At 48.0% G+C, this 23,316-nt stretch overlaps 1 protein-coding gene across 3 annotated transcripts in view; it reads right to left on the reverse strand.

Moving 5' to 3' along the window:
- IFNGR2 (interferon gamma receptor 2) overlaps window positions 1-20,362 on the reverse strand; it is a 36,398-nt gene extending 16,036 nt beyond the window's left edge. Inside the window, exons 1-4 of one of the 3 annotated variants that reach the window (XM_065541401.2) lie at window positions 20,169-20,362; window positions 11,917-11,988; window positions 8,235-8,367; window positions 1,571-1,776 (exon numbers count right to left, since the gene is read on the reverse strand). In XM_065541401.2, coding sequence (XP_065397473.1) covers window positions 1,571-1,776; window positions 8,235-8,367; window positions 11,917-11,988; window positions 20,169-20,238 — 481 coding nt within the window. In that variant the 5' untranslated portion in view covers window positions 20,239-20,362. Of the gene's footprint in view, window positions 1-1,570; window positions 1,777-8,234; window positions 8,368-11,916; window positions 11,989-19,548 lie in introns of all 3 variants that reach the window. The other 2 variants (XM_005548806.5, XM_074034078.1) reach the window with 2 other exon arrangements.
- Window positions 20,363-23,316: the final 2,954 nt, after the last annotated feature.

Consider the following 23,316-nt stretch of genomic DNA (forward strand, 5'->3'; position numbering starts at 1 on the left):
ACTTTAATATGTACCTCTGAAATACAGGAACACTTTTTAAAATTTTTAACTTTGTTTTTTTGAGACTGAGTCTTGCTCTGTTGCTCAGGTTGGAGTGCAGTGATGTGATCTGGGCTCACTGCAACCTCTGCCTCCCGGGTTCAAGTGATTCTCCTGCCTTGGCCTCTCAAGTAGGTGGGATTATAGGCATGCACCACCAAGCCCAGCTAATTTTTGTGTTTTTAGTAGAGACAGGGTTTCACCATGTTGGCCAGGCTGGTCTCGAACTCCTGACCTCAAGTGATCTGCCTGCCTCGGCCTCCCAAAGTGCCAAGATTATAGACGTGAGCCACCGCACCCAGCAGGAACCCTTTTTATTCCCCCAATTTTTTATTTTGGTTAAAATACACATAACATAAACTTTAACATCTTAACCAGAATACCTCCCCCTTTAAAAATCATAACCAAAACACCATTACAACACTGAAAATAAGTCAACGATAATTCTTCATTATATATCAAATATCTAGACGGTGATCATATTTTCTCAATTGTCTTATATATTAGTTTGTCTAAATCACGATCCAAGTAAGTTTCATGCCCTGTGTGTGCATAAGCCAGACACGGAAGAAGCATCTGGCATGGCTGACCACGTGACAAATGAATTACTGGAGCAACAAATGTAGGAACTGGAATCTGAGGGTTCTTCAGTCTCCTTCCAATATCTGCGGACACATTTGTTCACTCAAGTCATTCGACAAATATTTACTGAATACCTACTACATGCCAGGCACCATTCAAAGTGCCTATTCTGTAACATAAAAGAAGTTGCACCAGAATAAGTGAGGGTGATCAGATACATATGCTAGCATCCCTTCTAGCATGAGGTTGGCAAACTTTTTCAGCAAAGAGCCGCAGTAAATTCAGACTTTGCAGGCTCAACAGTTGCTATTGCAACTACTCTACCATTGTAGTGTGAAAGCAGCCATAGACACAATAAAAAATGGATGTAACTGTGTGTGCCAATAAAACTTTTTTTTTTTTTTTTTTTGAGACGGAGTCTCGCTCTGTCACCCAAGCTGGAGTGCAGTGGCCAGATCGCAGCTCACTGCAAGCTCCGCCGCCCGAGTTTACGCCATTCTCCTGCCTCAGCCTCCCGAGTAGCTGGGACTACAGGCGCCCGCCACCTCGCCCGGCTAGTTTTTTTTTTTGTATTTTTTAGTAGAGTCGGGGTTTCACCGTGTTAGCCAGGATGGTCTTGATCTCCTGACCTCGTGATCCGCCCATCTCGGCCTCCCAAAGTGCTGGGATTACAGGCTTGAGCCACCGCACCCGGCCCAATAAAACTTTATTTACAAAAACAAGTGGTGGGCCAGATTTGGCCTGCAGGCTGTAGCTGGCCAACCCCTGGTTTAGCAAATCATACTCTCCTAGCATCGGACTCCAACATCAGAGTGTGGGTTTGACCATGCTATCCCTTTGTCTGCTGGTCATTTAGGATGAGAGGCAGAACAGAGGTGTGTGGAGTCAATACTGCAAGTGAAAAAAACCTGGAAAGTATAAAGGAAGTTCCATACCCACGTTCTCTTACCATTCCGATAGTGTTGAAACCAAGGCATTGTCACCCAGGCAGAATGCAGTGCTCCCAGCTCAGCTCGAAGACGCAGAGTGACATTGAAATCCATTGGGAAGCCTGCTGAGGGGCTGGCGGCAGTGAAGTCACACTCTGTTGCTGTGATCTGTGTACAATTCACCCCTATGGACATGATGTCGGTCATGAACCATTCACTATCGGTGCTGGGAAGGAAAAAAGGATTTCAATTCACAGAATTCCCTCTGCTTTATGTGTAACAGTTTCCCCAGAGCTTTTGTTCAAAACACAGGTTTATTGAGATACAATTTATATATACTCCACCGTTCCCCCCAACCCCTTTTTTTTTTTTTTTGAAATGGAGTTTTGCTGTGTCACCCAGGCTGGAGTGCAGTGGTGCGATCTCAGCTCACAGCAACCTCCACCTCCTGGGTTCAAGTGATTCTCGTGCCTCAGTCTCCCGAGTAGCAGGAACTACAGGTGCAAGCCCCACACCCAGCTAATTTTTGTATTTTTAGTAGAGATGGGGTGTCACCATATCGGCCAGGCTGGTCTCCAACTCCTGACCTCAAGTGATCCACCTGCCTTGGCCTCCCAAAGTGCTGGAATTACAGGCATGCACAATCATGCCTGGCTAATTTTTATAGTTTTAGTAGAGACGGGGTTTTACTATGTTGGCCAGGCTGGTCTCAAACTCCTGGCCTCATGTGATCCACCCGCCTTGGCCTCCCAAAGTGCTGAGATTATAAACATGAGCCACTGTGCCCAGTCGCTACTTTTATTTTTAATTTTTTTGTAGAGCTGGGGTCTCTCCATGTTGCCCAGGCTGGTCTTGAGCTCCTAGACTCAAGTAATCCTCCCTCCTTGGCCTCCCAAAGTTCTGGGATTACAGGCGTGATCCACGGTGCCCAGCTGTGGTTTTTAATTGGGTTATTTGTCTTTTAATTGTTGAATTGTAAGAGTTCGTTATCTATTCTGGATACAATTCCCTTGTCAGATATATGATTTGCAAGTATTTTCTCCCATTCCATCCCATAACTGATTTTAATTCTTCAAACTCAGTCTCTGTAGCCTATGTTTTGGGCATGGACCTGCATTAATACAAACTCCAGTCCTGCTTCCTGCTGGTGTGGAGTTTCTTTCCACCCCATAGCTGCCCATTTAAAGAGGATTTGTCTCACCCATATGAAAATCTTGCCAAATACATGGCCACACATCCTTGTGAATGACAGTGCCTTTCCCAGAGTTCCAATGCCACAGCCCCACACGGGACTCTAGTCCCCAGCTCTGACCTCTTTACCTTAGGTGACAGTCTTCAGAAAGGCCAAGGAGGTGGCTGCTGGGAGCCTGAGTAGGGGCTGTGGATAGTGTCCCTTCTAGGACAGCAACTATGGCCCAGAAAGCAAGGTCATGGGAGACAGGAGACGAGACTGGAGACCACTCCGTATCCCCACGGCCACCAGCTTTCACGTATCACACATGCTTCTAACTGTACCTCCAACCCTCTCCGAAATGCGTCTTCCGTTTAAGTGGCAAGGGACAAGATGAAAGCCACTTCAAGATGCATGGCCAGGGCTTCCATGAAGACACTCGCAATAGATACCTACTACCCAGCTCCAGGGTGACAGACCCTAATGGGGAGAGGGATCGCAAACCATGAGCCTCACCTCCCAGGCGGGGGGTGAGGGGCGTGCCCTGGAAGAGGTGAGTGATTTCTTTTTGAAGGTAGACAGACACTTAAAGACCCTCTAACCACCCCACTCCTCCTCCTCCAAGAGCAACATGCACGGCTCTTCCTCCAATGCGGTGCGGGGCCTGCTCCTCCACACCCCTGCCACTGCCGAGGCTCAGCCTGTCTCTGGGACTCAAGAGCTATGTCCAGCCTTTGTGAGGTCACTCACAAAAATGTTAAATAAGTCCATCCCCTTTGGCCCAGCAACCTCTCTTCTAGAAGTGTAAGAAAATAACCAGATATGATTCATGTTCGAGGACGTGACTTAGGACAGGCACCAACTGCCAACTGTCTACACCCATGAGTGGGGAAAAGTTAAATACAGCACATGTGATATGTCACATAATGAAACATACAATGTCCACACAGTAATAATTACATGAAAAAATGCTCACATTGAACTATGGCAAATTAAAATAAAAAAAGGAAAGAGACCCCAAAAGTGTGACCCCAGTTTGGTTTACACACACGCGCACACACACACATTTTCAAACAAGAGAATGAATTTAGAAAAAAAGTCTAAAATGAGAATCGTGGCTGGGTGCAGTGGCTCACACCTCTAATCCCAGCACTTTGGGAGGCCGAGGTGGGCAGATCACTTCAGGTCAGGAGTTCAAAAACAGCCTGGCTAACATAGTGAAACCACATCTCTACTAAACATACAAAAAAAATTAGCCAGGCATGGTGACGGACGCCTGTAATCCCAGCTACTCGGGAGGCTGAGGCAGGAGAATCACTTAAACCCAGGGGGCGGAGGTTTCAGTGAGCTGAGATTGCGCCACTGCACTCCAGCTTGGGCAATAGAGTAAGACTCTGTCTTAAATAAATAAATAAATAAATAAGATAAAATAAAAAGTAAAAATGAGAATAGTGATTATTCTTAGAGTGTAGAACAACAGGTTACTTTAATTTTATTTTTTTCTACTTTTCTAGATTGTCCAGATTTTCTATAAAGCACACGGATTGCTACTAAAATCAGAAGAAAATGAAAAACAAATGTTTGAGAAGACAGGGCTGGGCAGGTCTGAGAGAGAGGCTGGCAGTAGACCAGGAGGCATGACCTGGGAAGGGCCTTGCTGCCCGACCGTCTGCATTTTCAAGGAAAACTAAAACCAGGATTGTAATTTTTTTTTTTTTCCTGTTATGTATTTTTTTTTTTTCTAAGTGAAAAAATCCAGATTTCATAACGCTGTCAACTAATTGAAGACAAAAAAATTAAACACTGGGAGCCAAATAGCCTGCAGCCACTGTCTGCTACCCATGATTTAGACTTGAGATTCTCCCACAAAGTGCTCCATGTAATTTCGGTCTTGCTACTCCGACTGTCAAAACACAAAGGCATCTTCATTTCTAATCATAGCAATGCTTTATTGTAGAGAAACAGGGTGGAAGTTTAAGTCTCACAAGCCTCAAAACTAATAAAAAGTCCCAAACACATGTTTGTATCTAAAACAAAGTATCTGAAAACAAATGCAAAGGTCCTCTTCCATTATCAAATCTACAAACTGAAAAAGAAAAAGAAATCATCCTCAATTTCACCTTCTTCTAACAGGAACATTCACATGTATCCTAACCTATGTTTCTTTTACTAAACCAACCTCTACCCAGGCGCAGTGGCTCATGCCTGTAATCCCAGCACTTTGGGAGGCTAGGTGGGCAGATCACCTGAGGTCAGGAGTTCAAGACCAGCCTGGCCAACATGGTGAAACTCTGTCTCTACTAAAAATGTAAAAATCAGCCGGGTGTGGTGGCGGGTGCCTGTAATCTCAGCTACCCGGGAGTCTGAGGCAGGAGAATCGTTTGAACCCAGGAGGTGGAGGTTGCAGTGAGCCAGAGGTGCAGTGAGCCAAAAGTTGCAGTGAGCTGAGATCACACCACTGCACTCCAGCCTGGATGACAGAGACTCTGTCTCTAAATAAATAAATTAATTAATTAATTTAAAAATATAAGAAATAAAATAAAACCAAACTTTATCCCTGAGAAAATATCTACAAAATGCTTTTTGAAAAGAAGATAAAGTGAAACAGGTTAGTTTATCATATGAAACGCTATCAAAGGTTTTTTTTTTTTTTTTTTTTTTTTTAAATGCAGTAACGTTTTCTTCTATTTTTAGAAGCATCTCCTCTGAAAACCAGCAAACATACTTCCCTGTTCAAGGCCAAGCAATGCTAAGCCCATCAATCAGCTGTCAAGGCTAAGTCAATACATCGGCTGTGACTCTCCCAAGTTTCTTGTTTAGCCCTAGGGTATTACGTTTGCTGAATGCTGACATGACATGTGACCTGTGCGCTCACATCAAGCCCCGTTCTCAGAAAGGCACTTCATTTGATGCTCTGCAGTAGCTATCTTGAAATTCTTAATGCTCTTTGAATAGGGGTCTCACATTTTCATTTTGCACTGGGTTTTGCAAATTGTGTAGCCTGTTCTGGTGGATTGCTCCATTAATTACAGGTGACTTAATGTTGGTTATTTATAACTACTGGAAGAACAGATAAATGTGATTTAGAGATAACTCTCAAACCTCACTTTAGCACCTGTTTCTATTAAGCAAATACTGTTATAACAGACATTTAAAAACAAATAAGAAAGGCCAATGTGATGGCTCATTCCTGTAATCCCAGCACTTTGGGAGGTTGAGGTGGGTAGATCACTTGAGCCCAGGAGTTCGAGGCCAGCCTGGGCAACATGACGAAACTCCATCTCTTCAAAAAATTAAAAATTAGCTGGGTACAGTGGCGTGCGCCCATAGTCCCAGCTACTCGGCAGGCTGAAGTGGGAGGATCTCTTGAGCTCAGGAAGTTGAGGCTGCATTGAGCCATGATCATGCCACTGCACTCCAGCCTGGGGGACAGAATGAGACCTCATCTCAAAAAAAAAAAAAAAAAAAAGAGAATAAGAAGTTATCTGAACTGGGTGGGGTGGCGCACGCACACTTGTAATCCCAGCCACACAGAAGGCTGAGGTATGAGAATTGCTTGAACCTGGGAGGTGAAGGTTGTAGTCAGCCAAGACTGTGCCGCTGCACTACAGCCTGGGCAACAGAGACTTTGTCTCAAAAAAAACTGGAAACCTACTCTTCTAACAAATCAATTGCCTGTCATTTTCCCACATTACTTTTCTCTTCTTTTTTCTTTTTTTTTTTTTTTTTTGAGACAGAGTCTCGCTCTGTCGCCCAGCCTGGAGTGCAGTGGCGCGATCTCAGTTCACTGCAAGCTCCGCCTCCCGGGTTTACGCCATTCTCCTGCCTCAGCCTCCCAAGTAGCTGGGACTACAGGCGCCCGCCACCACACCCAGCTAATTTTTTGTATTTTTAGTAGAGACAGGGTTTCACCGTGTTAGGATGGTCTCGATCTCCTGACCTCATGATCCGCCCGTCTCGGCCTCCCAAAGTGTTGGGATTATAGGCGTGAGCCACTGCGCCTGACCTACTTTTCTATTCTTTTACAGGTGTAAGCCACCGTGATCGACCCCTTTCTATTCTTGACAATAAATACACATCACTTGCAACTTTTCAGTATAAAGTAAATAAAAAAAATTTTTTTAAGTAACAAAAATAAGAAATAACAAATACAAATACATGCCAAAGTTTACGGAGTTGCAATTTCTGACAGATGACATCTAATTATCCTTTCTAGTGGCTGTCTGTGGTTTAGTGTTCAAGCGTAAGTTAGCAGGCTACAATTTGTCACTTTCCTACTGATGGATATGAATATACACTTCCATGTATCTCTTCATGATTATAGTTTTTGTCTCTCTTTTTTTTGATGGGGGTTGAATTATCTGTGTAGGATAAAACTACTATGAAGGCTGGGCATGGTGGCTCACACCTGCAATCCCAGCACTTTGGGAGGCCCAGGCGGGCAGATCACTTGAGGCCAGGAATTTGAGATAAGCCTGGCCAACATGGCAAAACCCCATCTCTACTAAAAACATACGTATTAGCCAGCCGTGGTAGCTCATGCCTGTAGTCTCAGCTACTCAGGAGGCATGAGAATCACTGGAACCCAGGAGGCGGAAGTTGCAGTGAGCTGAGATCATGCCATTGCACTCCAGTCTGGGCGATAGAGGGAAACTCTGTTTCAAAACAACAGACAGACAGACAGACACACACACACACACACACACATTGGAAAACTACTATGGACATTTCCACGACTTCAAATGTCTGGTAGAATTACTCTCTGAAAGGGCTATGCTAATTGATACTGCAAACAGCATCAGGTGAACACATATGAACCAATCCCATCTCCCAGGCACTGGACATCATCATGTCTTTACATTTGGTTTACCGAATAGTACAAAATGGCTTAGCCAAAAACTTCCCCTTACTCTTCAATTAATCTACTTAACAATGTAAACAAAAAATAACATAGGATGTGGACTTTGCCCTCTTTCTATATGTATTTATATTGCAAATCAAGTGATGGCCAATTCTGCAAAAGCTTGAAGAGGCAAGAGACAGATGAAGGAGCCAGGATAATACACAAAATGGAAAACCACTTGAGAAACTGAGAATTCATTGTAATTAACAAAACAAATTTCTGATCAGGCCATATTTGGTCTATAAGGTTAAATCAATCTGATTTTTAAGCCCGAAGATGAAGACTAAAAGCTGCCTCCTGCTCTTCCATGGCGGAAGCCTACTTTTACAACCCTTCTCCCGAAACCAGCAAAAGAATAAACTTTCCACCAAAGCAAGAACCTGTGTGGTTAGACAGCAGAATCCTGACCGCCAGTGTCGTTTAAGCCTTCAGACGAGTGGGAGGTTGTGAAACCTCTGTCCTCAGAGATTTTACAAGCTCCAAGAAAGATGTGCTTCCCACGGGTTTGATAACAAACCCTGCAAAGAGGCAGGAACTAGTATGTGGCCCTAGGGTTCCCCACGACGCCCCCACAGCTCCCAGCAAGGATCCAACAGAAATACCGGCTTACTATTTAAACTGCACTCGGTAGACAACAGGCCTTGTGCTATTGCTCAGGGCCACCGGCTCCCAACTCAGGACCTGCTCTGCGTTGTACAGGCGAATCTTCGGGTGCTGAGGCGTAGGCAGCTGGGAAAGAGGGTCTTTAAGGGGACAGAGAAAAAGAAGAGGGGGGAGGAGAGGAGAGAGAGGGAAATAATTACAAAAATGTTTCAATGCACATTACCTAAGTCATTCATAAACTCAGTTTTTGTCAGAGTGCAGAAATGGCATTACCAGGTCCCCCTGGGCATGGTTCCAAGCCTCCGACTTTTGGCTACAAAGATGGCCCTACTGGTACAGTCAGCGCAAAAAGAAAAGAGGCGCCTGGGGCAACCTTTCCACCTGTGGGTCCCAGTTGTTACGAACAGGTCCTGGACCCTGGAGTCTGGCCGGACTGGGGTCCCAGTTCTACTATTAGTAAATGCATTGGGCTCGGGACAGGTCACTTCACCTGTCTCAGCTTGAGTTTCTTTTTCAGGAATAAGGGGTCAATAATGATACACCCAGAGGGCGGTGGGGAAGATTAAAGTGGTGGTCATGTGACACGCATTAGCTTCAGATTTAGTACCAACGGAGTGTCTGGCAAATGTGCACAAATACGTGCACACATGCACGCACTACACACGCACAAACACCCTAAATCAGGTACGCAAAGCCCAAGCTGCAGGGGAGGGCAAGGAACGCCGATTTCTGGCCACCATCAGAGTTGCTGTGTTTCTCAAGGACCCCCAGCATCACAATCATTGGGGTGCTGCGCTGGTTAAAATGCAGGTCCCCAGGCCCCACCCCAGGCCAGGAAATCTGCATTTTAAACAAGCTTTCCAGCTACTTCTCATGCACATGAAAGTTAGAGGACAATATGGCAGAGCATGGTGGCTCACACCTGTAATCCCAGCACTGTGGGAGGCCGAGGAAGGCAGATCACTTGAGGTCAGGAGTTCGAGACCAGTGTGGTTAACATGGCAAAACCGTCTCTACTAAAAATATAAAAGTTAGCCAGGTGCGGTGGTGAGTGCCTGTACTCCCAGCTACTCAGGAGGCTGAGGCAGGAGAATCGCTTGAACCCAGGAGGCAGAGGTTGCAGGGAGCCGAGATCACGCCACTGCACTCCAGGCTGGGCGACACAGCGAGAAAAAAAGGTTAGGGGACAAAAAAAAAAAGGTTAGGGGACAATAAACAGAGAAAGAATATACTCCCCTGGAAACACCACCAATTTCAGAATCCCCCTCTCTGGGGTGACCTAGAAGAAACAAGCTCAACCTCTCCCTTCCCCAGGCAGGTGCTCCACAGGGAGCCTTTTGTCTTAGAAAGAAAACATGATCAGGATAAGACTTTTCACCAAAAAGATTAATAAGAAACGCCCAGAAGGTGGACGAAAGGTTTGAAAAACATGCTGTTTCAAAATCCAAAGGAGGAAATTCAAGCCACGCATTTTCGGTAAATGCACCCAACCTCAAAGAGACCAGCTGACAGCCTGACCACTGGCTCTTCTTCTGAAAGATGAATTGCCAAGTCCGCGGCCATTTGTTTAGTTATAGGATGCCCCTCCCCTCCACACCTATGAGCTCTGGGTGACCTTCATCCAACCAGCTGACAACACTCCTCCTGACACACAGCAGGCCTCACGACATCCTGGGCCGAAGACAGACAGGTAAAGCTGCCTGGTGAGAGGCAGGCCCAATGGGTGTGCTGTGGCTGCTATGACCTAGGAATCCCCAAAGCCAGTGGGGACTGGATGCTTGCTTCCAGAGAGGGGTTGTGGCAGGTCAGTGCTCCCCACAGTTACACAGACAGTCCTGCATGACAGTCACACAGACAGACCTGAATAGCACCCTAACTACGCAGAGAAATTTCCACAACGGTGCCTTCACAGTAAGCTAATAATTAAGCCCAGGGAAACTGATGCCCAGACATCAAACCCAGAGATGAAACACAGCTCCTACACAGGCTTCTCCCAAAATTGGAGCAAGTCAAGATAACAGAGGCAGCTGTTTGAATAGATTTATTGGAGAGTCTAAGGCAGCTCTCCGGACCAAACTGTAAATGAGGTAAGATAGAAATAAACACACCTGGCCAGGCACAGTGGCTCACGCCTGTAATCCCAGCACTTTGGGACGTCAGGTGGCAGATCACCTGAGGTCAGTTCAAGGCCAGCCTGGTCAACATGGTGAAACCCCGTCTCTACTAAAAATAGAAAAATTAGCCAGGCGTGGTGGCGCACACCTGTAGTCCCAGCTACTTGGGAGGCGGAGGCAGGAGAATCGCTTGAACCCGGGAGGTGGAGGTTGCAACAAGCGTGCCACTGCACTCCAGCCTGGGCGACAGAATGGCACTCTGTCTCAAAAATAAATAAATAAACCAACACTCTGGTACCACAGTCCTCGTTAAATAGAATTTAGGAGGCAGGCCTTGAAGGTACCAGGGCTCTCACACCTTGATTAGACTTAGAAAGCACTTTTTTGGCCCTGACTTTCTAGTTGAAACAAAATTAGTTACCCATAGACTTTGGCAAGTGCAATACCGCACATAGGCACATAACCCAAACCTATGCAAGCACGAAGAAAATCAAACACTTTGAGTTGGTCTGGTGGAATTATCTCTGACCTTCCCGTTACAGCAATAAACTCTCTTTTTCCCTAGTTTGTCTGCTTCTTGTTATTGGGCCACTAGAAAACACAGCTGGACCCAGCTCTTTCCGGGAACAGGGTGAGTGCCTGCTTAGGGCTGGGCATTCAAAGAATCTGACGACAACTTTTATTTCCTGTATTAAGGTTCCTCTTACCGCAGTAACACATTACCACTAACCTAGTGACTCCACACAATCCAGATTTAGCTGGGCGTGGTGGTGTGCACCTGTAGTTCCAGCTGCTCAAGGGGCTGAGGTGGGAGGATCACTGGGGCCCAGGAGTTCGAGGCTATAGTGTATGCACTATGATCATGCCTGTGAATAGCCACTGCACTCTAGCCTGGCCAACACAGCGAGACGCCCCCCATCTCTAAAAATAAATAAATAAATAAAAATCAAATCTAAATTTGGCCATTCTTGGTATGTCTCCAAAGTTAGCTGTGCTGAGCATAAATTTTAGATTATAAGTTATGAGTTTTAAAAATACAACATGTAAAAAGTTACTCTAATTGGATGGGCATGGTAGCTCATGCCTGTAATCCTGGCACTTTGGGAGGCTGAGGCAGGCAGATTACCTGAGTTCGGGAGTTCGAGACCAGCCTGGCCAACATGGCAAAACCCCGTCTCTACTAAAAATACAACAATTAGCCAGGCATGGTGGTGCACATCTGCAATTCCAGCTACTTGGGAGGCTGCAGCACAAGAATCATTTGAAACCGACAGGCGGAGGTTGCAATGAGCTGAGATCACACCACTGCACTCCAGCGTGGGCCACAGAGCAAGACTCCATCTCAAAAAAAAAAAAAAAAGATGTTGTTGTAGGCCAGCTGCAGTGGCTCACGCCTGTAATCTCAGCACTTTGAGAGGCCGAGGTGGGTGCATCACGAGGTCAGGAGTTCAAGACAAGCCTGGCCAAGATGGTGAAAACCCATCTCTAATAAAAATACAAAAATTAGCCAGCCATGGTGGTGGGTGCCTGTAGTCCAAGCTACTCGGGAGGCTGAGGCAGAGAATTTACTTGAACCTGGGAGGTGGAGGCTGCAGTGAGCTGAGATCACACCACCGCACTCCAGCTTGGGTGACAGAGAGACTCCGTCTAAAAAAAAAAAAAAATTATTGTAATTAAGACAATGAACTTGCTGAACCTTCTTGCCTGTTGAGAAACTTCCTGAATAATACATCTGTAATATATCTGTAACTGCTTTTAATAAGCTTAAACTTCCCTGAAGGCAAGGAAATTATTGGTATGTTCTCCCACAAAATGTACCCTACTACCAACGAGAAAAATGAAGCTTATTGAACTGGACTAATGCATTCATGGTCGAACCCCAAGTCTTACAATACAGTAGAGAACAATTCTTCTTATTCCTGAGAGGAAATTCTTTAAAGAAGGAAATACACGTGCTTATAAAGGGCATTTTCACTCAACTGTGAAAATTTCATTTTCAAAACCTCAGCTTAGGAAAGCAAGGGGCATGTGCGAGAGCAAGAGGAAAAAATAACTACACATTTTCACATATAAGCATGACCTGAGCACTCTCCCTAGGCAGAGTCTCAAATGCCATATCTAATTGAGAAATCAGCCATTTAATCCAACTTCTATAACCACCTGAGTGCATACTGTCTAGTTCTTTACAGAAAAATCTGCCAATTCCTGGCATAGAGGGTAGAGTTCAAACTTGAGTAAGTTGAAAATCCTTCAAGATCTTATCTCAAACAGACTAATCATCACCACTCCCTAAAATACCATACACTCTCTCCTATTTTATTTTGGACCTACATAATTTTGCATATTTTATTTCTTCTTCTTTTTTTCTTTTGAGATGGAGTCTCGCTCTGTCCCCCAGGCTGGAGTGCAGTGTTGCAGTGGCGTCATCTCGGCTCACTACAACCTCAGCCTCCCGGGTTCAAGAGGTTCCCCTGCCTTGGCCTCCCAAAGTGCTGGGATTACAGACATAAGCAACTGCACCCAGCCTCTTCTACTTCTTTTTTTTTTTTTTGAGATAGACTCTTGCTCGGTCACCCAGGTTAGAGTGCTGTGGCGTGATCTCGGCTCACAGTAACCTCCACCTCCTGGGTTCAAGCGATTCTCCTGCCTCAGCCTCCCGAGTAGCTGGGATTACAGGCGCCCGCCACCACGCCCAGTTAATTTTTGTATTTTTAGTAGAGACAGGGTTTCACCATCTTGGCCAGGCTGGTCTCGAACTCCTGACCTTGTGATCCACCTGCCTCGGCCTCCCAAAGTACTGGGATTACAGGTATGAGCCACCACGCCTGGCCTTTTCCTCTTTTCTTTAATCTGAAACTCCATGCTTCAAAACCCAGCTCAGTTTGTTCTTCCTCTATTGGACTTTCCTCAACTCTTCCTGACAAATAGTGTCCTATAACATTTAAAAATATTTCTATTCTAGTACTTTTGAAAAATCATGGCATACAGTACATGTGTATCTATTATAGTATGTATGATAATACAGACATTCTGGCAATGTCTCTAAGTAGACTATTCTCTACATTGACTGTCTTAATCATTTTTATACACTCAGGGCTAAACAGTAGGACCATTTAACAACGAGTAAAGAGGTGAATGAACAAACTCTGCCTTCTTGACCCATCCCACCACCTTTGATCTATCTATCTAAGATCCAGGCATTTCAGACATTATGCATATTTAAGAATAGGAGGGGCTGGGTGCGGTAGCTCATGCCTGTAATCCCAGCATTTTGGGAGGTTGAAGCAGGTGGATCACTCGAGGTCAGGAGTTCGAGACCAGCCTGACCAACGTGGTGAAACCCCGACTCCACTAAAAATACAAAAATTAGCTGGGTGTGGTGGCGCACAACTGTAATCACGGTGACTTGGGAGACTGAGGTAGGAGAATCACTTGAACCTGGGAGGCGGAGGTTGCAGTGAGCCGAGACCATGCCATTGCACTCCAGCCTAGGCAACAAGAGCAAAACTCCATATCAAAAAACAAACAAAAAAATAGGAGGATATCCTGGGTCTTAACAGCATAGTTTGATTAACATAAACCACACACAGATAATAAAATAAAATATAATTAACATTAATCATTTAATCTTGACAATTAAGGACTGACCCTTTAGGATCTTTCTATGGGGGGTACATTATGATGAAAATCAATTAGGTGAACATCATTGATCCCACCTCCATCACCTTACAGATGAGAAGTAAAAAAGCATTTTCTGATTCCTCAGCCATAACCAGGAAATTGTTCTCTTCAAGAAATACTAGGCCAGGCATGGTAGCTCACGCCTGTAATCCCAACACTTTGGGAGGCCGAGGCCAGGGTGATCACTTGAGGTCAGAAGTTCGAGACCAGCTTGGCCAACATGGTGAAACCCCGTCCCTACTAAAAATATAAAAATTAGCAAGGCATGGTGGCAGGTGCCTATAGTCCCAGCTATTTGGGAGGTTGAGGCAGGAGAATCGCTTGAACCTGGGAGGCAGAAGTTGCAGTGAACCAAGATCGTGCCACTGCATTCCAGCCTGGGCGACAAAGCGAGACTCTGTCCCAAAAACAACAGCAGCAACAAAAACTGGACATCAAGTTATTGACCTAGATTATTTGGCTCTTCCTATCAAGAACGGTTTGCCTTTCTAGGGAGTAAAATGGAGATATAACCTAGTTTCAAAGAATGGCTGAGAAAATTAAGAGGGGTAATGTATATAAAGCACTTGGCATCTCGTCTGACCAATAAATGTTACTATCATGATCATTTATAAAGGTGGCAAAAGCATTCCAACTACATGATATTTTCACTTGCTGAGATTACGAACACTCGGGATCGTACCCAGTGGACATTCATATGCAATGGTTTTTAAGTTGCTAGGGACTTACACTGTCTTTCTCGGAGGCCTCTAAGCATATGAGAAGCTTTGGCTGTTCAAGTCAGCAAATAATGATAAAAAATTCTGTGGTACAGTACATACCCAATCCCCTGAAAAAGTCTGCAGCAGTTGCTACAATTACAAATAGAAGCCTTAATTCCTCAACACTCAGGTAACTAGCTGAACAGTCAGTTGACTTACTGCACTTGTGCTGTTGGTTACATTTTTCTACCTACAGCAAATGGCCACTACTTAACAGGGCATTGCTACAAATTGCCTCAGGTCCCATATTTTATATATTCTACCCTTATACAACTCTAAGGGATAGATACTATGTCTCCCTTTAAAAAATTTGCTTCCAGTGCCAGGCTGGGGCTTCACATCTACAATCCTAGCACTTTGGGAGGCTGAGGCAGGTGGATCTCTTGACCCTAGGAGTTCAAGACCCGCCTGGGAAACACGGTGAAACCCCATCTCTACAAAAAATACAAAAATTAGCCAGGTATGATGGCGTGCACCTGTAGTCCCAGCTACTCAGAAGGCTGAGGTGGGAGGAAGGCTCGAGCCCGAGAGGTTGAGGCTGCAGTGAGCTGTGATCATGCCACTGCACTGCAGCCTGAACGATGGAGATACTATCTCCAAAAAAAAAAAAAAAGAGTTTCCAACATTTTTTTTTTCTCTGACCATAAAAGCAATTTCAAAATTACACTGGTAAGTTATGGGAAAGTGTGAAAACCTTTCTACCACCCATTTGCCATATAATCATTGTGAATATTTTCACTTTGTCTTTTCACTAAAAAAGGGTTTCTCTTGAAAATATCCATTAGGTTTGTTTTTAAGCTGTTTAATATGAAAATGCTCAAATAGTTGCAAAATAGAGATTAGTTTAAAGCACCACTACTTTTCTTTTCTTTTTTCTCTTTTTTGAGACAGTCTCGCTCTGCCGCCCAGGCTAGAGTGCAGTTGCCTGATCTCGGGTCACTGCAACCTCTGTCTCCCAGGTTCAAGCGACTCTCCTGCCTCAGCCTCCCAAGTAGCTGGAATTACAGGCGCCGACTACCATGCCCGGGTAATTTTTGTAGTTTCCGTAAAGACGGGGTTGTCAACATGTTGGCCAGGCTGGTCTCATCTGGAATTTCTGACCTCAGGTGATCCACTCACCTCTGCCTCCCAAAGGTGCTGGCGACCCTCGCTTGCTCTCAGCGCCTCCTCGGCCTCAGCGCCTACTCTGGCCGCGCTTGAGGAGCCCTTCAGCCCACTGCTGCACTGTGGGAGCTCCCCTCTGGGCTGGCCGAGGCGGGAGAGGGCTCCCTCTGCTTGCCGGGAGGTGTGGAGGGAGAGACGCGGGCCGGAACCGAGGCGCGCAAGGCGCTCCCGGGCCAGCGCAAGTTCCGGGTAGGCGTGAGCTCCCCGGGTCGCACTTGGAGCAGCCGCTGGCGCTGCCGGCCCTGGGCAGTGAGGGGCTTAGCACCCGAGCCAGCAGCTGTGGAGGGTGCGCCAAGTCCCCCAGCAGTGCCAGCCCGTTGGCGCTGCGCTGAAAATCTCGTCGGGCCTCAGCTGCCTCGCCCCGCGCGAGGCAGGGCTCGGGACCTGCAGCCTGCCATGCCCGGGCCTCCCCGACGCCGCGGGCTCCTGCCCGGCCGAGCCTCCCGGAAGAGCGCTGTACCTGCTCTGTGGCGCCCCGTCCCATCAACCGCTCAAGGGCTGAGGAGTGGGGGGTGCACGGCACAGGACGTGCACGGCACAGGACTGGCAGGCAGCTCCGCCCGTGGCCCTGGTGCGGGATCCACTAGGTGAAGCCAGCTGCGCTCCTGGGTCTACTGCGGACTTGGAGAACCTTTATGTCTAGCTAAAGGGATTGTAAATACACCAATCAGCACTCTGTCTAGCTCAAGGTTTGTAAATGCACCAATCAGTGCTCTGTATCTAGCTAATCTAGTGGGGACTTGGAGAACTTTTCTGTCTAGCACTGTCTAAAGGATTGTAAACACACCAGTCACCACTGTGTCTAGCTCAAGGATTGTAAACACACCAATCAGCACCCTGTGTCTAGCTCAAGGTTTGTAAATACACCAATCAGTCCTCTGCAGCTAATCTAGTGGGGACTTGGAGAACCCTTATGTCCAGCTAAAGGATTATAAATACACCAATCAGCACTCTGTCTAGCTCAAGGTTTGTAAACACACCAATCAGCATCCTGTGTCTAGCTCAAGGTTTGTAAACACACCAATCAGTGCTCTGTGTCTAGTTAATCTGGTGAGGACTTGGACAACTTTTAAGTCTAGCTAGAGGATTGTAAATGCACCAATCAGCACTCTGTGTCTAGCTCAGGGATTGTAAACACACCAATCAGCCCCCTGTCAAAACGAACCAATGAGCTCTCTGTAAAACGTACCAATCAGCACTCTGTAAAATGGACCAATCAGCAGGATGTGGGTGGGGCCAGATAAGGGAATAAAAGCAGACTGTCCCAGTCTGCAGCAGCAACTTGCTTGGGTTTTGGTCCAGAGTATGGAAAGTTTATTCTTTTGTTTTTTGCAATAAATCTTGCTATCGTTTACTCCTTGGGTTCATGCCGCTTTTATGAGCTATAACACTCACCCTGAAGGTCTGCAACTTCATTCCTGAGGGCAGCAAGACCACGAACCCAGTGGGAGGAATGAACAACTCGAGATGTGCCACCTTAAGAGCTGTAACGCTCACCAGGAAGGTCTATAGCTTCACTCCTAAAGTCAGTGAGACCACGAACCCACCAGAAGGAAGAAACTCCAAACATGTGCGAACATGAGAAGGAACAAACTCCAGACATCGTCTTTAAGAACTGTAACACTTGCTGCAAGGGTCTGCGACTTCATTCTTGAAGTCAGGGAGCCCAAGAACCTACCAATTCTGGACACAGTGGGATTACAGGTGTGACCCACTATGCCCAGCTGCTACCACTTTTCAAAGGAGTGACAGAGCCAGTTTTGTTTGTTTTTGGGTTTTTTTTGAGATGCAGTCTTGCTTTTGTTGCGCAGGCTGGAGTGCAGTGGCGTGATCTCAGCTTACTGCACCTCTGCCTCTTAAGTGATTCTCCTGCCTCAGCCTCCCAAGTAGCTAGGACATAGGTGTGTACCAGCACACCCCGCTAATGTTTGTATTTTCAGTAGAGATGGGGTTTCATCATGTTGATCAGCCTGGTCTTGAACTCCTGACTTCAGGTGACCCACCCGCCTCGTCCTCCCAGTGCTGGGATTACAGGTGTGAGCCACCGAGCCCGGCTCTTTTTTTTTTTTTTTTTTTTTTTTTTTGGCAATATCTCACACAGACCAAAACTTTTGTAGAATACAATAAAAGTTAATCGTTAGCAAGATGGACAGGCACCTGGATGTTGTGGCAACGTCAAACTATAATAAAGTTTCTAAATGTATCGTTCAACCTCTGGACTCATTACAGGTAAGTCACAAACAGTCCACAGATCACCACTAGTCACTCCTCTCTGGTATGAAGTCACTTGCCTGCTCATCTCACACTAGGGCAATCATCAACTCTCATTAGGAGGCCTAGGGAGGGGGCACACACAGATTGCTCTAGACTTGAAGCTGAGTGGAAGTGGAGTCAGGATTTGAACCCATCTATCTGACTGCCATGGAAAAGCAGTTAATAATTTCCTCGAATGCAAGGCACCCCAGATCAAGGCGATATGGAACTTACGGACCTTTGCAAGGAATGCCAGTAGAAGAAACAAACCCCCAACACAACGTTATCGAATGGGAAGAATCTTCTAAGTTCTCAACACTAAGGGCTGTCCAACCTATGATATCACTCTCCCCACGGGAAAGAACCCAGCAAAACAAATGCAGATACATACGCAAGAATATTCTAACCACACATTTGTCATTAAGGTCTTTCGCCCTTTTTCTTTTTTTTTTCTTTTTCTGAGACACAGTCTTGCTCTGTCGCCCAGGCGGGAGTGTGGTGGCGAGATCTTGGCTAACTGCAACCTCTGCCTCTCGGGTTTGAGCGATTCTCCTGCCTCAGCCTCCTGAGTAGCTGGGATTACAGGGAGGCGCTACGATGCCCAGCTAAGTATTTTTAGTAGCGGGCGGGGGGGGGGGGGGGGGGGGGTTCATCATGTTGGTCAAGCTGGTCTCGAACTCCTGACCTCATGATCCTGCCTCAGCCTCCCAAAGTGCTGGGATTACAGGCGGGAGCCACCATGCCCGGCCCCCTTTTGGTTTTTATGTTTGGCTTATAAGCGTGGTTAGTTGGTGTCAGAGGTTAAGGAGGCTGCCAGGTAAGAAGCTCTCTGGGTGGATACAGAACCGGTTTTAAAAGCCTGGCTCAGCTGGGCACGGTGCCTCAAACCTGTAATCCCAGTGCTTTCAGATGCTGAGGCGGCAGATTGCTGGAGTCCAGGAGTTCAAGACCAGCCTGGGCAACGTAGCGAGACCTCCTCTCTACAAAAAATACAAAAATTGGCCGGACGTGGCCAATAATCCCACCACCTCGGGAGGCTGAGGTGGGAGGATCGCTTGAGCACGGGAGGCGGAGGCTGCAGTAGCTGAGATGCTGCCAATGCACTGCAGCCTGGACGACAGAGCCACACCCTGTCTCAAACAATAATTAATTAATTAAATAAATGAATGAATGAATGTCTGGCTCAGTTGACACTTTTCTTCTTCCGCCCCAACACTGAAGGGACCCGGACAGTTCTGAGCCCTGCCTGAATGCTGCTGCCCCATCTCTGTGACCGCTGGAACTGTCTGGATTTCACACCCAGTGTCAAATATGCCCTAGGCCAAAGTCGGAATTGTGTCTGCGTCACCTGTCCAAGACCTGGGCCCTGCTCCACCGCTGCTTCTACAAAGGGACTCAGTCTAGCTTCCAGCCAGGCCTTCGGGAGGCACTCCAGGTGGGGACTAAGCGCGGTCTGGCCAGGCTGCAGAACCCGTGGCCAGCAGAAGCAGCCTCTGCCCAAGCCCCGGATTCAATGTCCTGCTGTTGTTCATTCCGAGAAATTCGGAGACTGTGGCTACGCTGGCTTTCCCGGCTCGCCGCCGGTGGCGGAGGTGGCACAGCCGAGGGTGCTGGCTTCACGGAGGGGCAGCGAGTGTCCCCTCCCGGAGAGGGGTGTCCCGGCGGCCAGGACGCCAGGAGGGGTGCCCTACCGTCTTCCAGCTCCTGCCCAGCTCCTGTCCGGAACTCCTGGCCGCCCACCCCAGCCCCGCTGCGGGCTCCCCGCGGGCCTCTCTAGCCCTGGGCACCCCGCAGTTTCCCACCCGATCTGAGCACCCCGCAGATCCCACCCACCCGGAGCACCCCACAGATTCCCACCCAATCTGAGCACCCCGCAGATTTCCCCCATCCCCCGATCCGGGAGTCCCCCAGCCCCCACATGCTGCGGCTGCGCCCGCGTCCCGCCGCGAAGGCCCAGGCCCGGCTGACCTGACGGGGGCGCGGCGGCGGCGGCGGCGAAGACTCCGAGCAGCAGCGGCCACAGCCGCGTCGGTCGCATGGCCCCGGGCGCTCGGCGGCGGCTCAGGTCGCGGCCGGGGCCCCGCTTGGGGTCCGCGGAGCCGCTCACGTCGCCGCCGGGACCGCCATGGCGAGCGCAGGGCGCGCAGGGCCCGCCTCTTCCCGAGCGGCGGCGGGGCGTCCAGGCGGAGGGGACCCTGCTCGGCCGCCAGCGCCCCGCCCCGCCCCCGCCCCGTCCCGCCCCCACGCGGGACTTTCCCGCTCCGGGAACCGCGGCCCGGGGGGCCTCTGCGGCGGCAGCGCTGGGACCCCACGCAGCCGGCCTACTGGAGCGCGGAGCCTCCCGGAACGTCCTGGAGACTGGAGCCCCGCGGGACGCCCACCTTCGGGGGCCGCGATCCTTCCAGACGGGCCCCGCAAGACCTCGGCCCAGGCCCCCGGGCGTTCCCTGGAGCCCCCACCCCTCTTGACCCCACCTCACTCTCCTCTTGGGTGCTTGATCGCACAATTCGAGGATTCGCCCCTTTAGTCGAAATGTTTGCTTTAATAGCCCCCAAAATACATATTAGGCTTTCAACTCCCCCCCGCTCCCCCCCCCCCATTTTTTTTTTTGAGACGGAGTCACCAGGCTGGAGGGCTGTGGCGCGATCTCGGCTCACTGCAACCTCCGCCCCCCGTCAACCCCCTTTTGAAAAGGGTTTTAAGGGGAAGGAGTTAGAAAGGGCCCAGTGAAGGAGGGGGTGGGGCTCTGGGGGCGAATGGGCTCCGAGGAGGGGGAGAGAGAGACAGAAACTTCCAGCATTTCGAAACGGCATGGGGTTTGCCCAGGAGCCGGCCGCGGTGCACGAGGAGGAAGTCCTTTAGCATCTGGGCAGCCGCAGGCCCGCTCCCCAGCCCGAGGCTGCACCATCTCCAGTCTGACGCCTGTTGGGAGAGGGTTTTAAATCTGCCCTGTTCTTCCAAGATGCGTCATAAGCTAGCGCAGCAAAGGAGGGACGCGGTGCGGGGAGACCAAGAATTTAAAAATAAGTCGTCCCGGGAGCCCACTGGACATGTTAGCAAAAATGGGTTTTGCAACATAGAGCTCTTATTTTGCTCTTCCCGCATTCTTGTATTTCCTCCTTGTGAACTCTTTTGAAATTGGCCACGCTCGTAAAAATATGTGATGAAATACCTAGCAGACAATTGAATTATGCATTGGATATTTCCAGATATAGAGATATATTTATATGTTACATGAAAAAACCGGGCAATAATTTGGAATCACTTAAAAAATGATGCACTGATGCCAGGCGTGGTGGCTCACTGAGCCTGTAATCCCAGCACTTTAGGAGGCCGAGGCCGGCGGATCCCATGTGGCCAGGAGTTGGAGACCAGCCTGGCCAACATGACTGAAACCCGTCTCTACTAAAAATACAAAAATTAGCCGGGCGTGGTGGCAGTCGCCTGTAATCCCAGCTACTCGGAAGGCTGAGGCAGGAGAATCGCTTGAACCCGGGAGGTGGAGGTTGCAGTGAGCGGAGAGGGCGCCACTGCACCCCAGCCTGGGTGACAGACCGAGACTCCGTCTCAAAAAAAAAAAAAAAAAAAAAAAAAAAAAAGGCACTGAAAATGACATGATTGCAAGAAGGATTCCATTTTTAAACAAATAAAATTAAAAGAAAACGACTAGGGGAAAGATGCCAACATACTAAGAAGAAATCGGTTATGGGATCTCGGAAGTGTCATCTGCCTCAGGGGATGTAACCGAATGCTGGTTCAGTCGCTGGCTGCTTGCAGAGTCTAATTAACAAGAGCGAGATGTGGTGGAAAGTGACTTTATTTCCCAAGCTAGCAAGGGGAAGTGGTTGGATTCGTATCCCCAAAGCAATCACCTTGAATTCTGGGGTATGGGGAGCGGGAAAGACAAGGGTTTATAAAGGGAAAACGATGTGGAAGTCAAGCAAGGATTATGCTAAGTACAATGTCTGTTTGTCTTGTTCCAGTGGCTGTCTTGGGTCCTAGTCTACTGGAAGCGTGGGCTGGCATCATCTCAACAATGGCTGGATTCTTAATTAGACGCTTTGAAGTCATATCTGGAATTTTGCAGCAGGATCTCCAGGCTTGGTCTGTCTGTCTCAAGATTAGCGTCTGGAACCTCTAAGAAGGCACATAACTAGACACGAGCATACAGTTAGATAAATGTGAAGGGAGTTGATACTGTGAAGAAGGGAGGGACGTGGAGCCCATTTTAAGGCTAAGGAAAAAGGCTTCTGCAGTTTGCTTCAAGGTTACATCTTTGATGGCTGGGTGCGGTGGCTCATGCCTGTAATCCCAACGCTTTGAGAGGCTGAGCCAAGTGGATCACCTGAGGTTGGGAGTTCAAGACCAGCCTGGCCAACATGGTGAAACCCGTCTCTACTAAAAATACAAAAAATAGCCAGGTGTGGTGGCATGTGCCTGTAATCCCAGCTACTTGGGAAGCTGAGACAGGAGGGAGGTGGAGGTTACAGTGAGCTGAGATCATGCCACTGCACTCTAGCCTGAGCCACAGAGCAAGACTCTGTCTCAAAAAAAAAAAAAAAAAATGTAACTTGTTTTCTCATTCTAAAGAAATACTTTTGGCCAGATGTGGTGGCTCACATCGGTAATTCCAGCACTTTGGGAGGCCGAGGCGGGTGGATCACCTGAGGTTAGGAGTTCAAGACCAGCCTGGCCAACATGGTAAAACCCCATCTCTACTAAAAATACAAAAATTAGCCAGGCATAGTGGCAGGTGCCTGTAATCCCAGCTACTTGGGAGGCTGAGGCATGAGAATTGCTTGAACTGGGGAGGTGGAGGTTGCAGTGAGCTGAGATAGTGCCACTGTGCTCCAGCCTGGGTGGCAGAGTAAGGCTCCATCTCCGGGGGGGGGGGGGAAGCAATACTTTGGTGCCTAATTTTATAGTAAGTTGTATATTTGTTTATAAACGGGGCTCCATATATTATATACACTTCAGCCCTACAAACCCTGCATCTGCACCATCCCTTTCCATTAATTCCTTACCTTCTAATCAGTTGACCTTTCTGAAGCATTTCTAATAGCCTAGAGGGGCTCCTCTTGCCTCCCTCAGGAGAGTGGGCGGGGGATGGCAGAAA

This window comes from Macaca fascicularis, chromosome 3, assembly GCF_037993035.2.
Source record: "Macaca fascicularis isolate 582-1 chromosome 3, T2T-MFA8v1.1".
Taxonomy (NCBI): domain Eukaryota; kingdom Metazoa; phylum Chordata; class Mammalia; order Primates; family Cercopithecidae; genus Macaca; species Macaca fascicularis.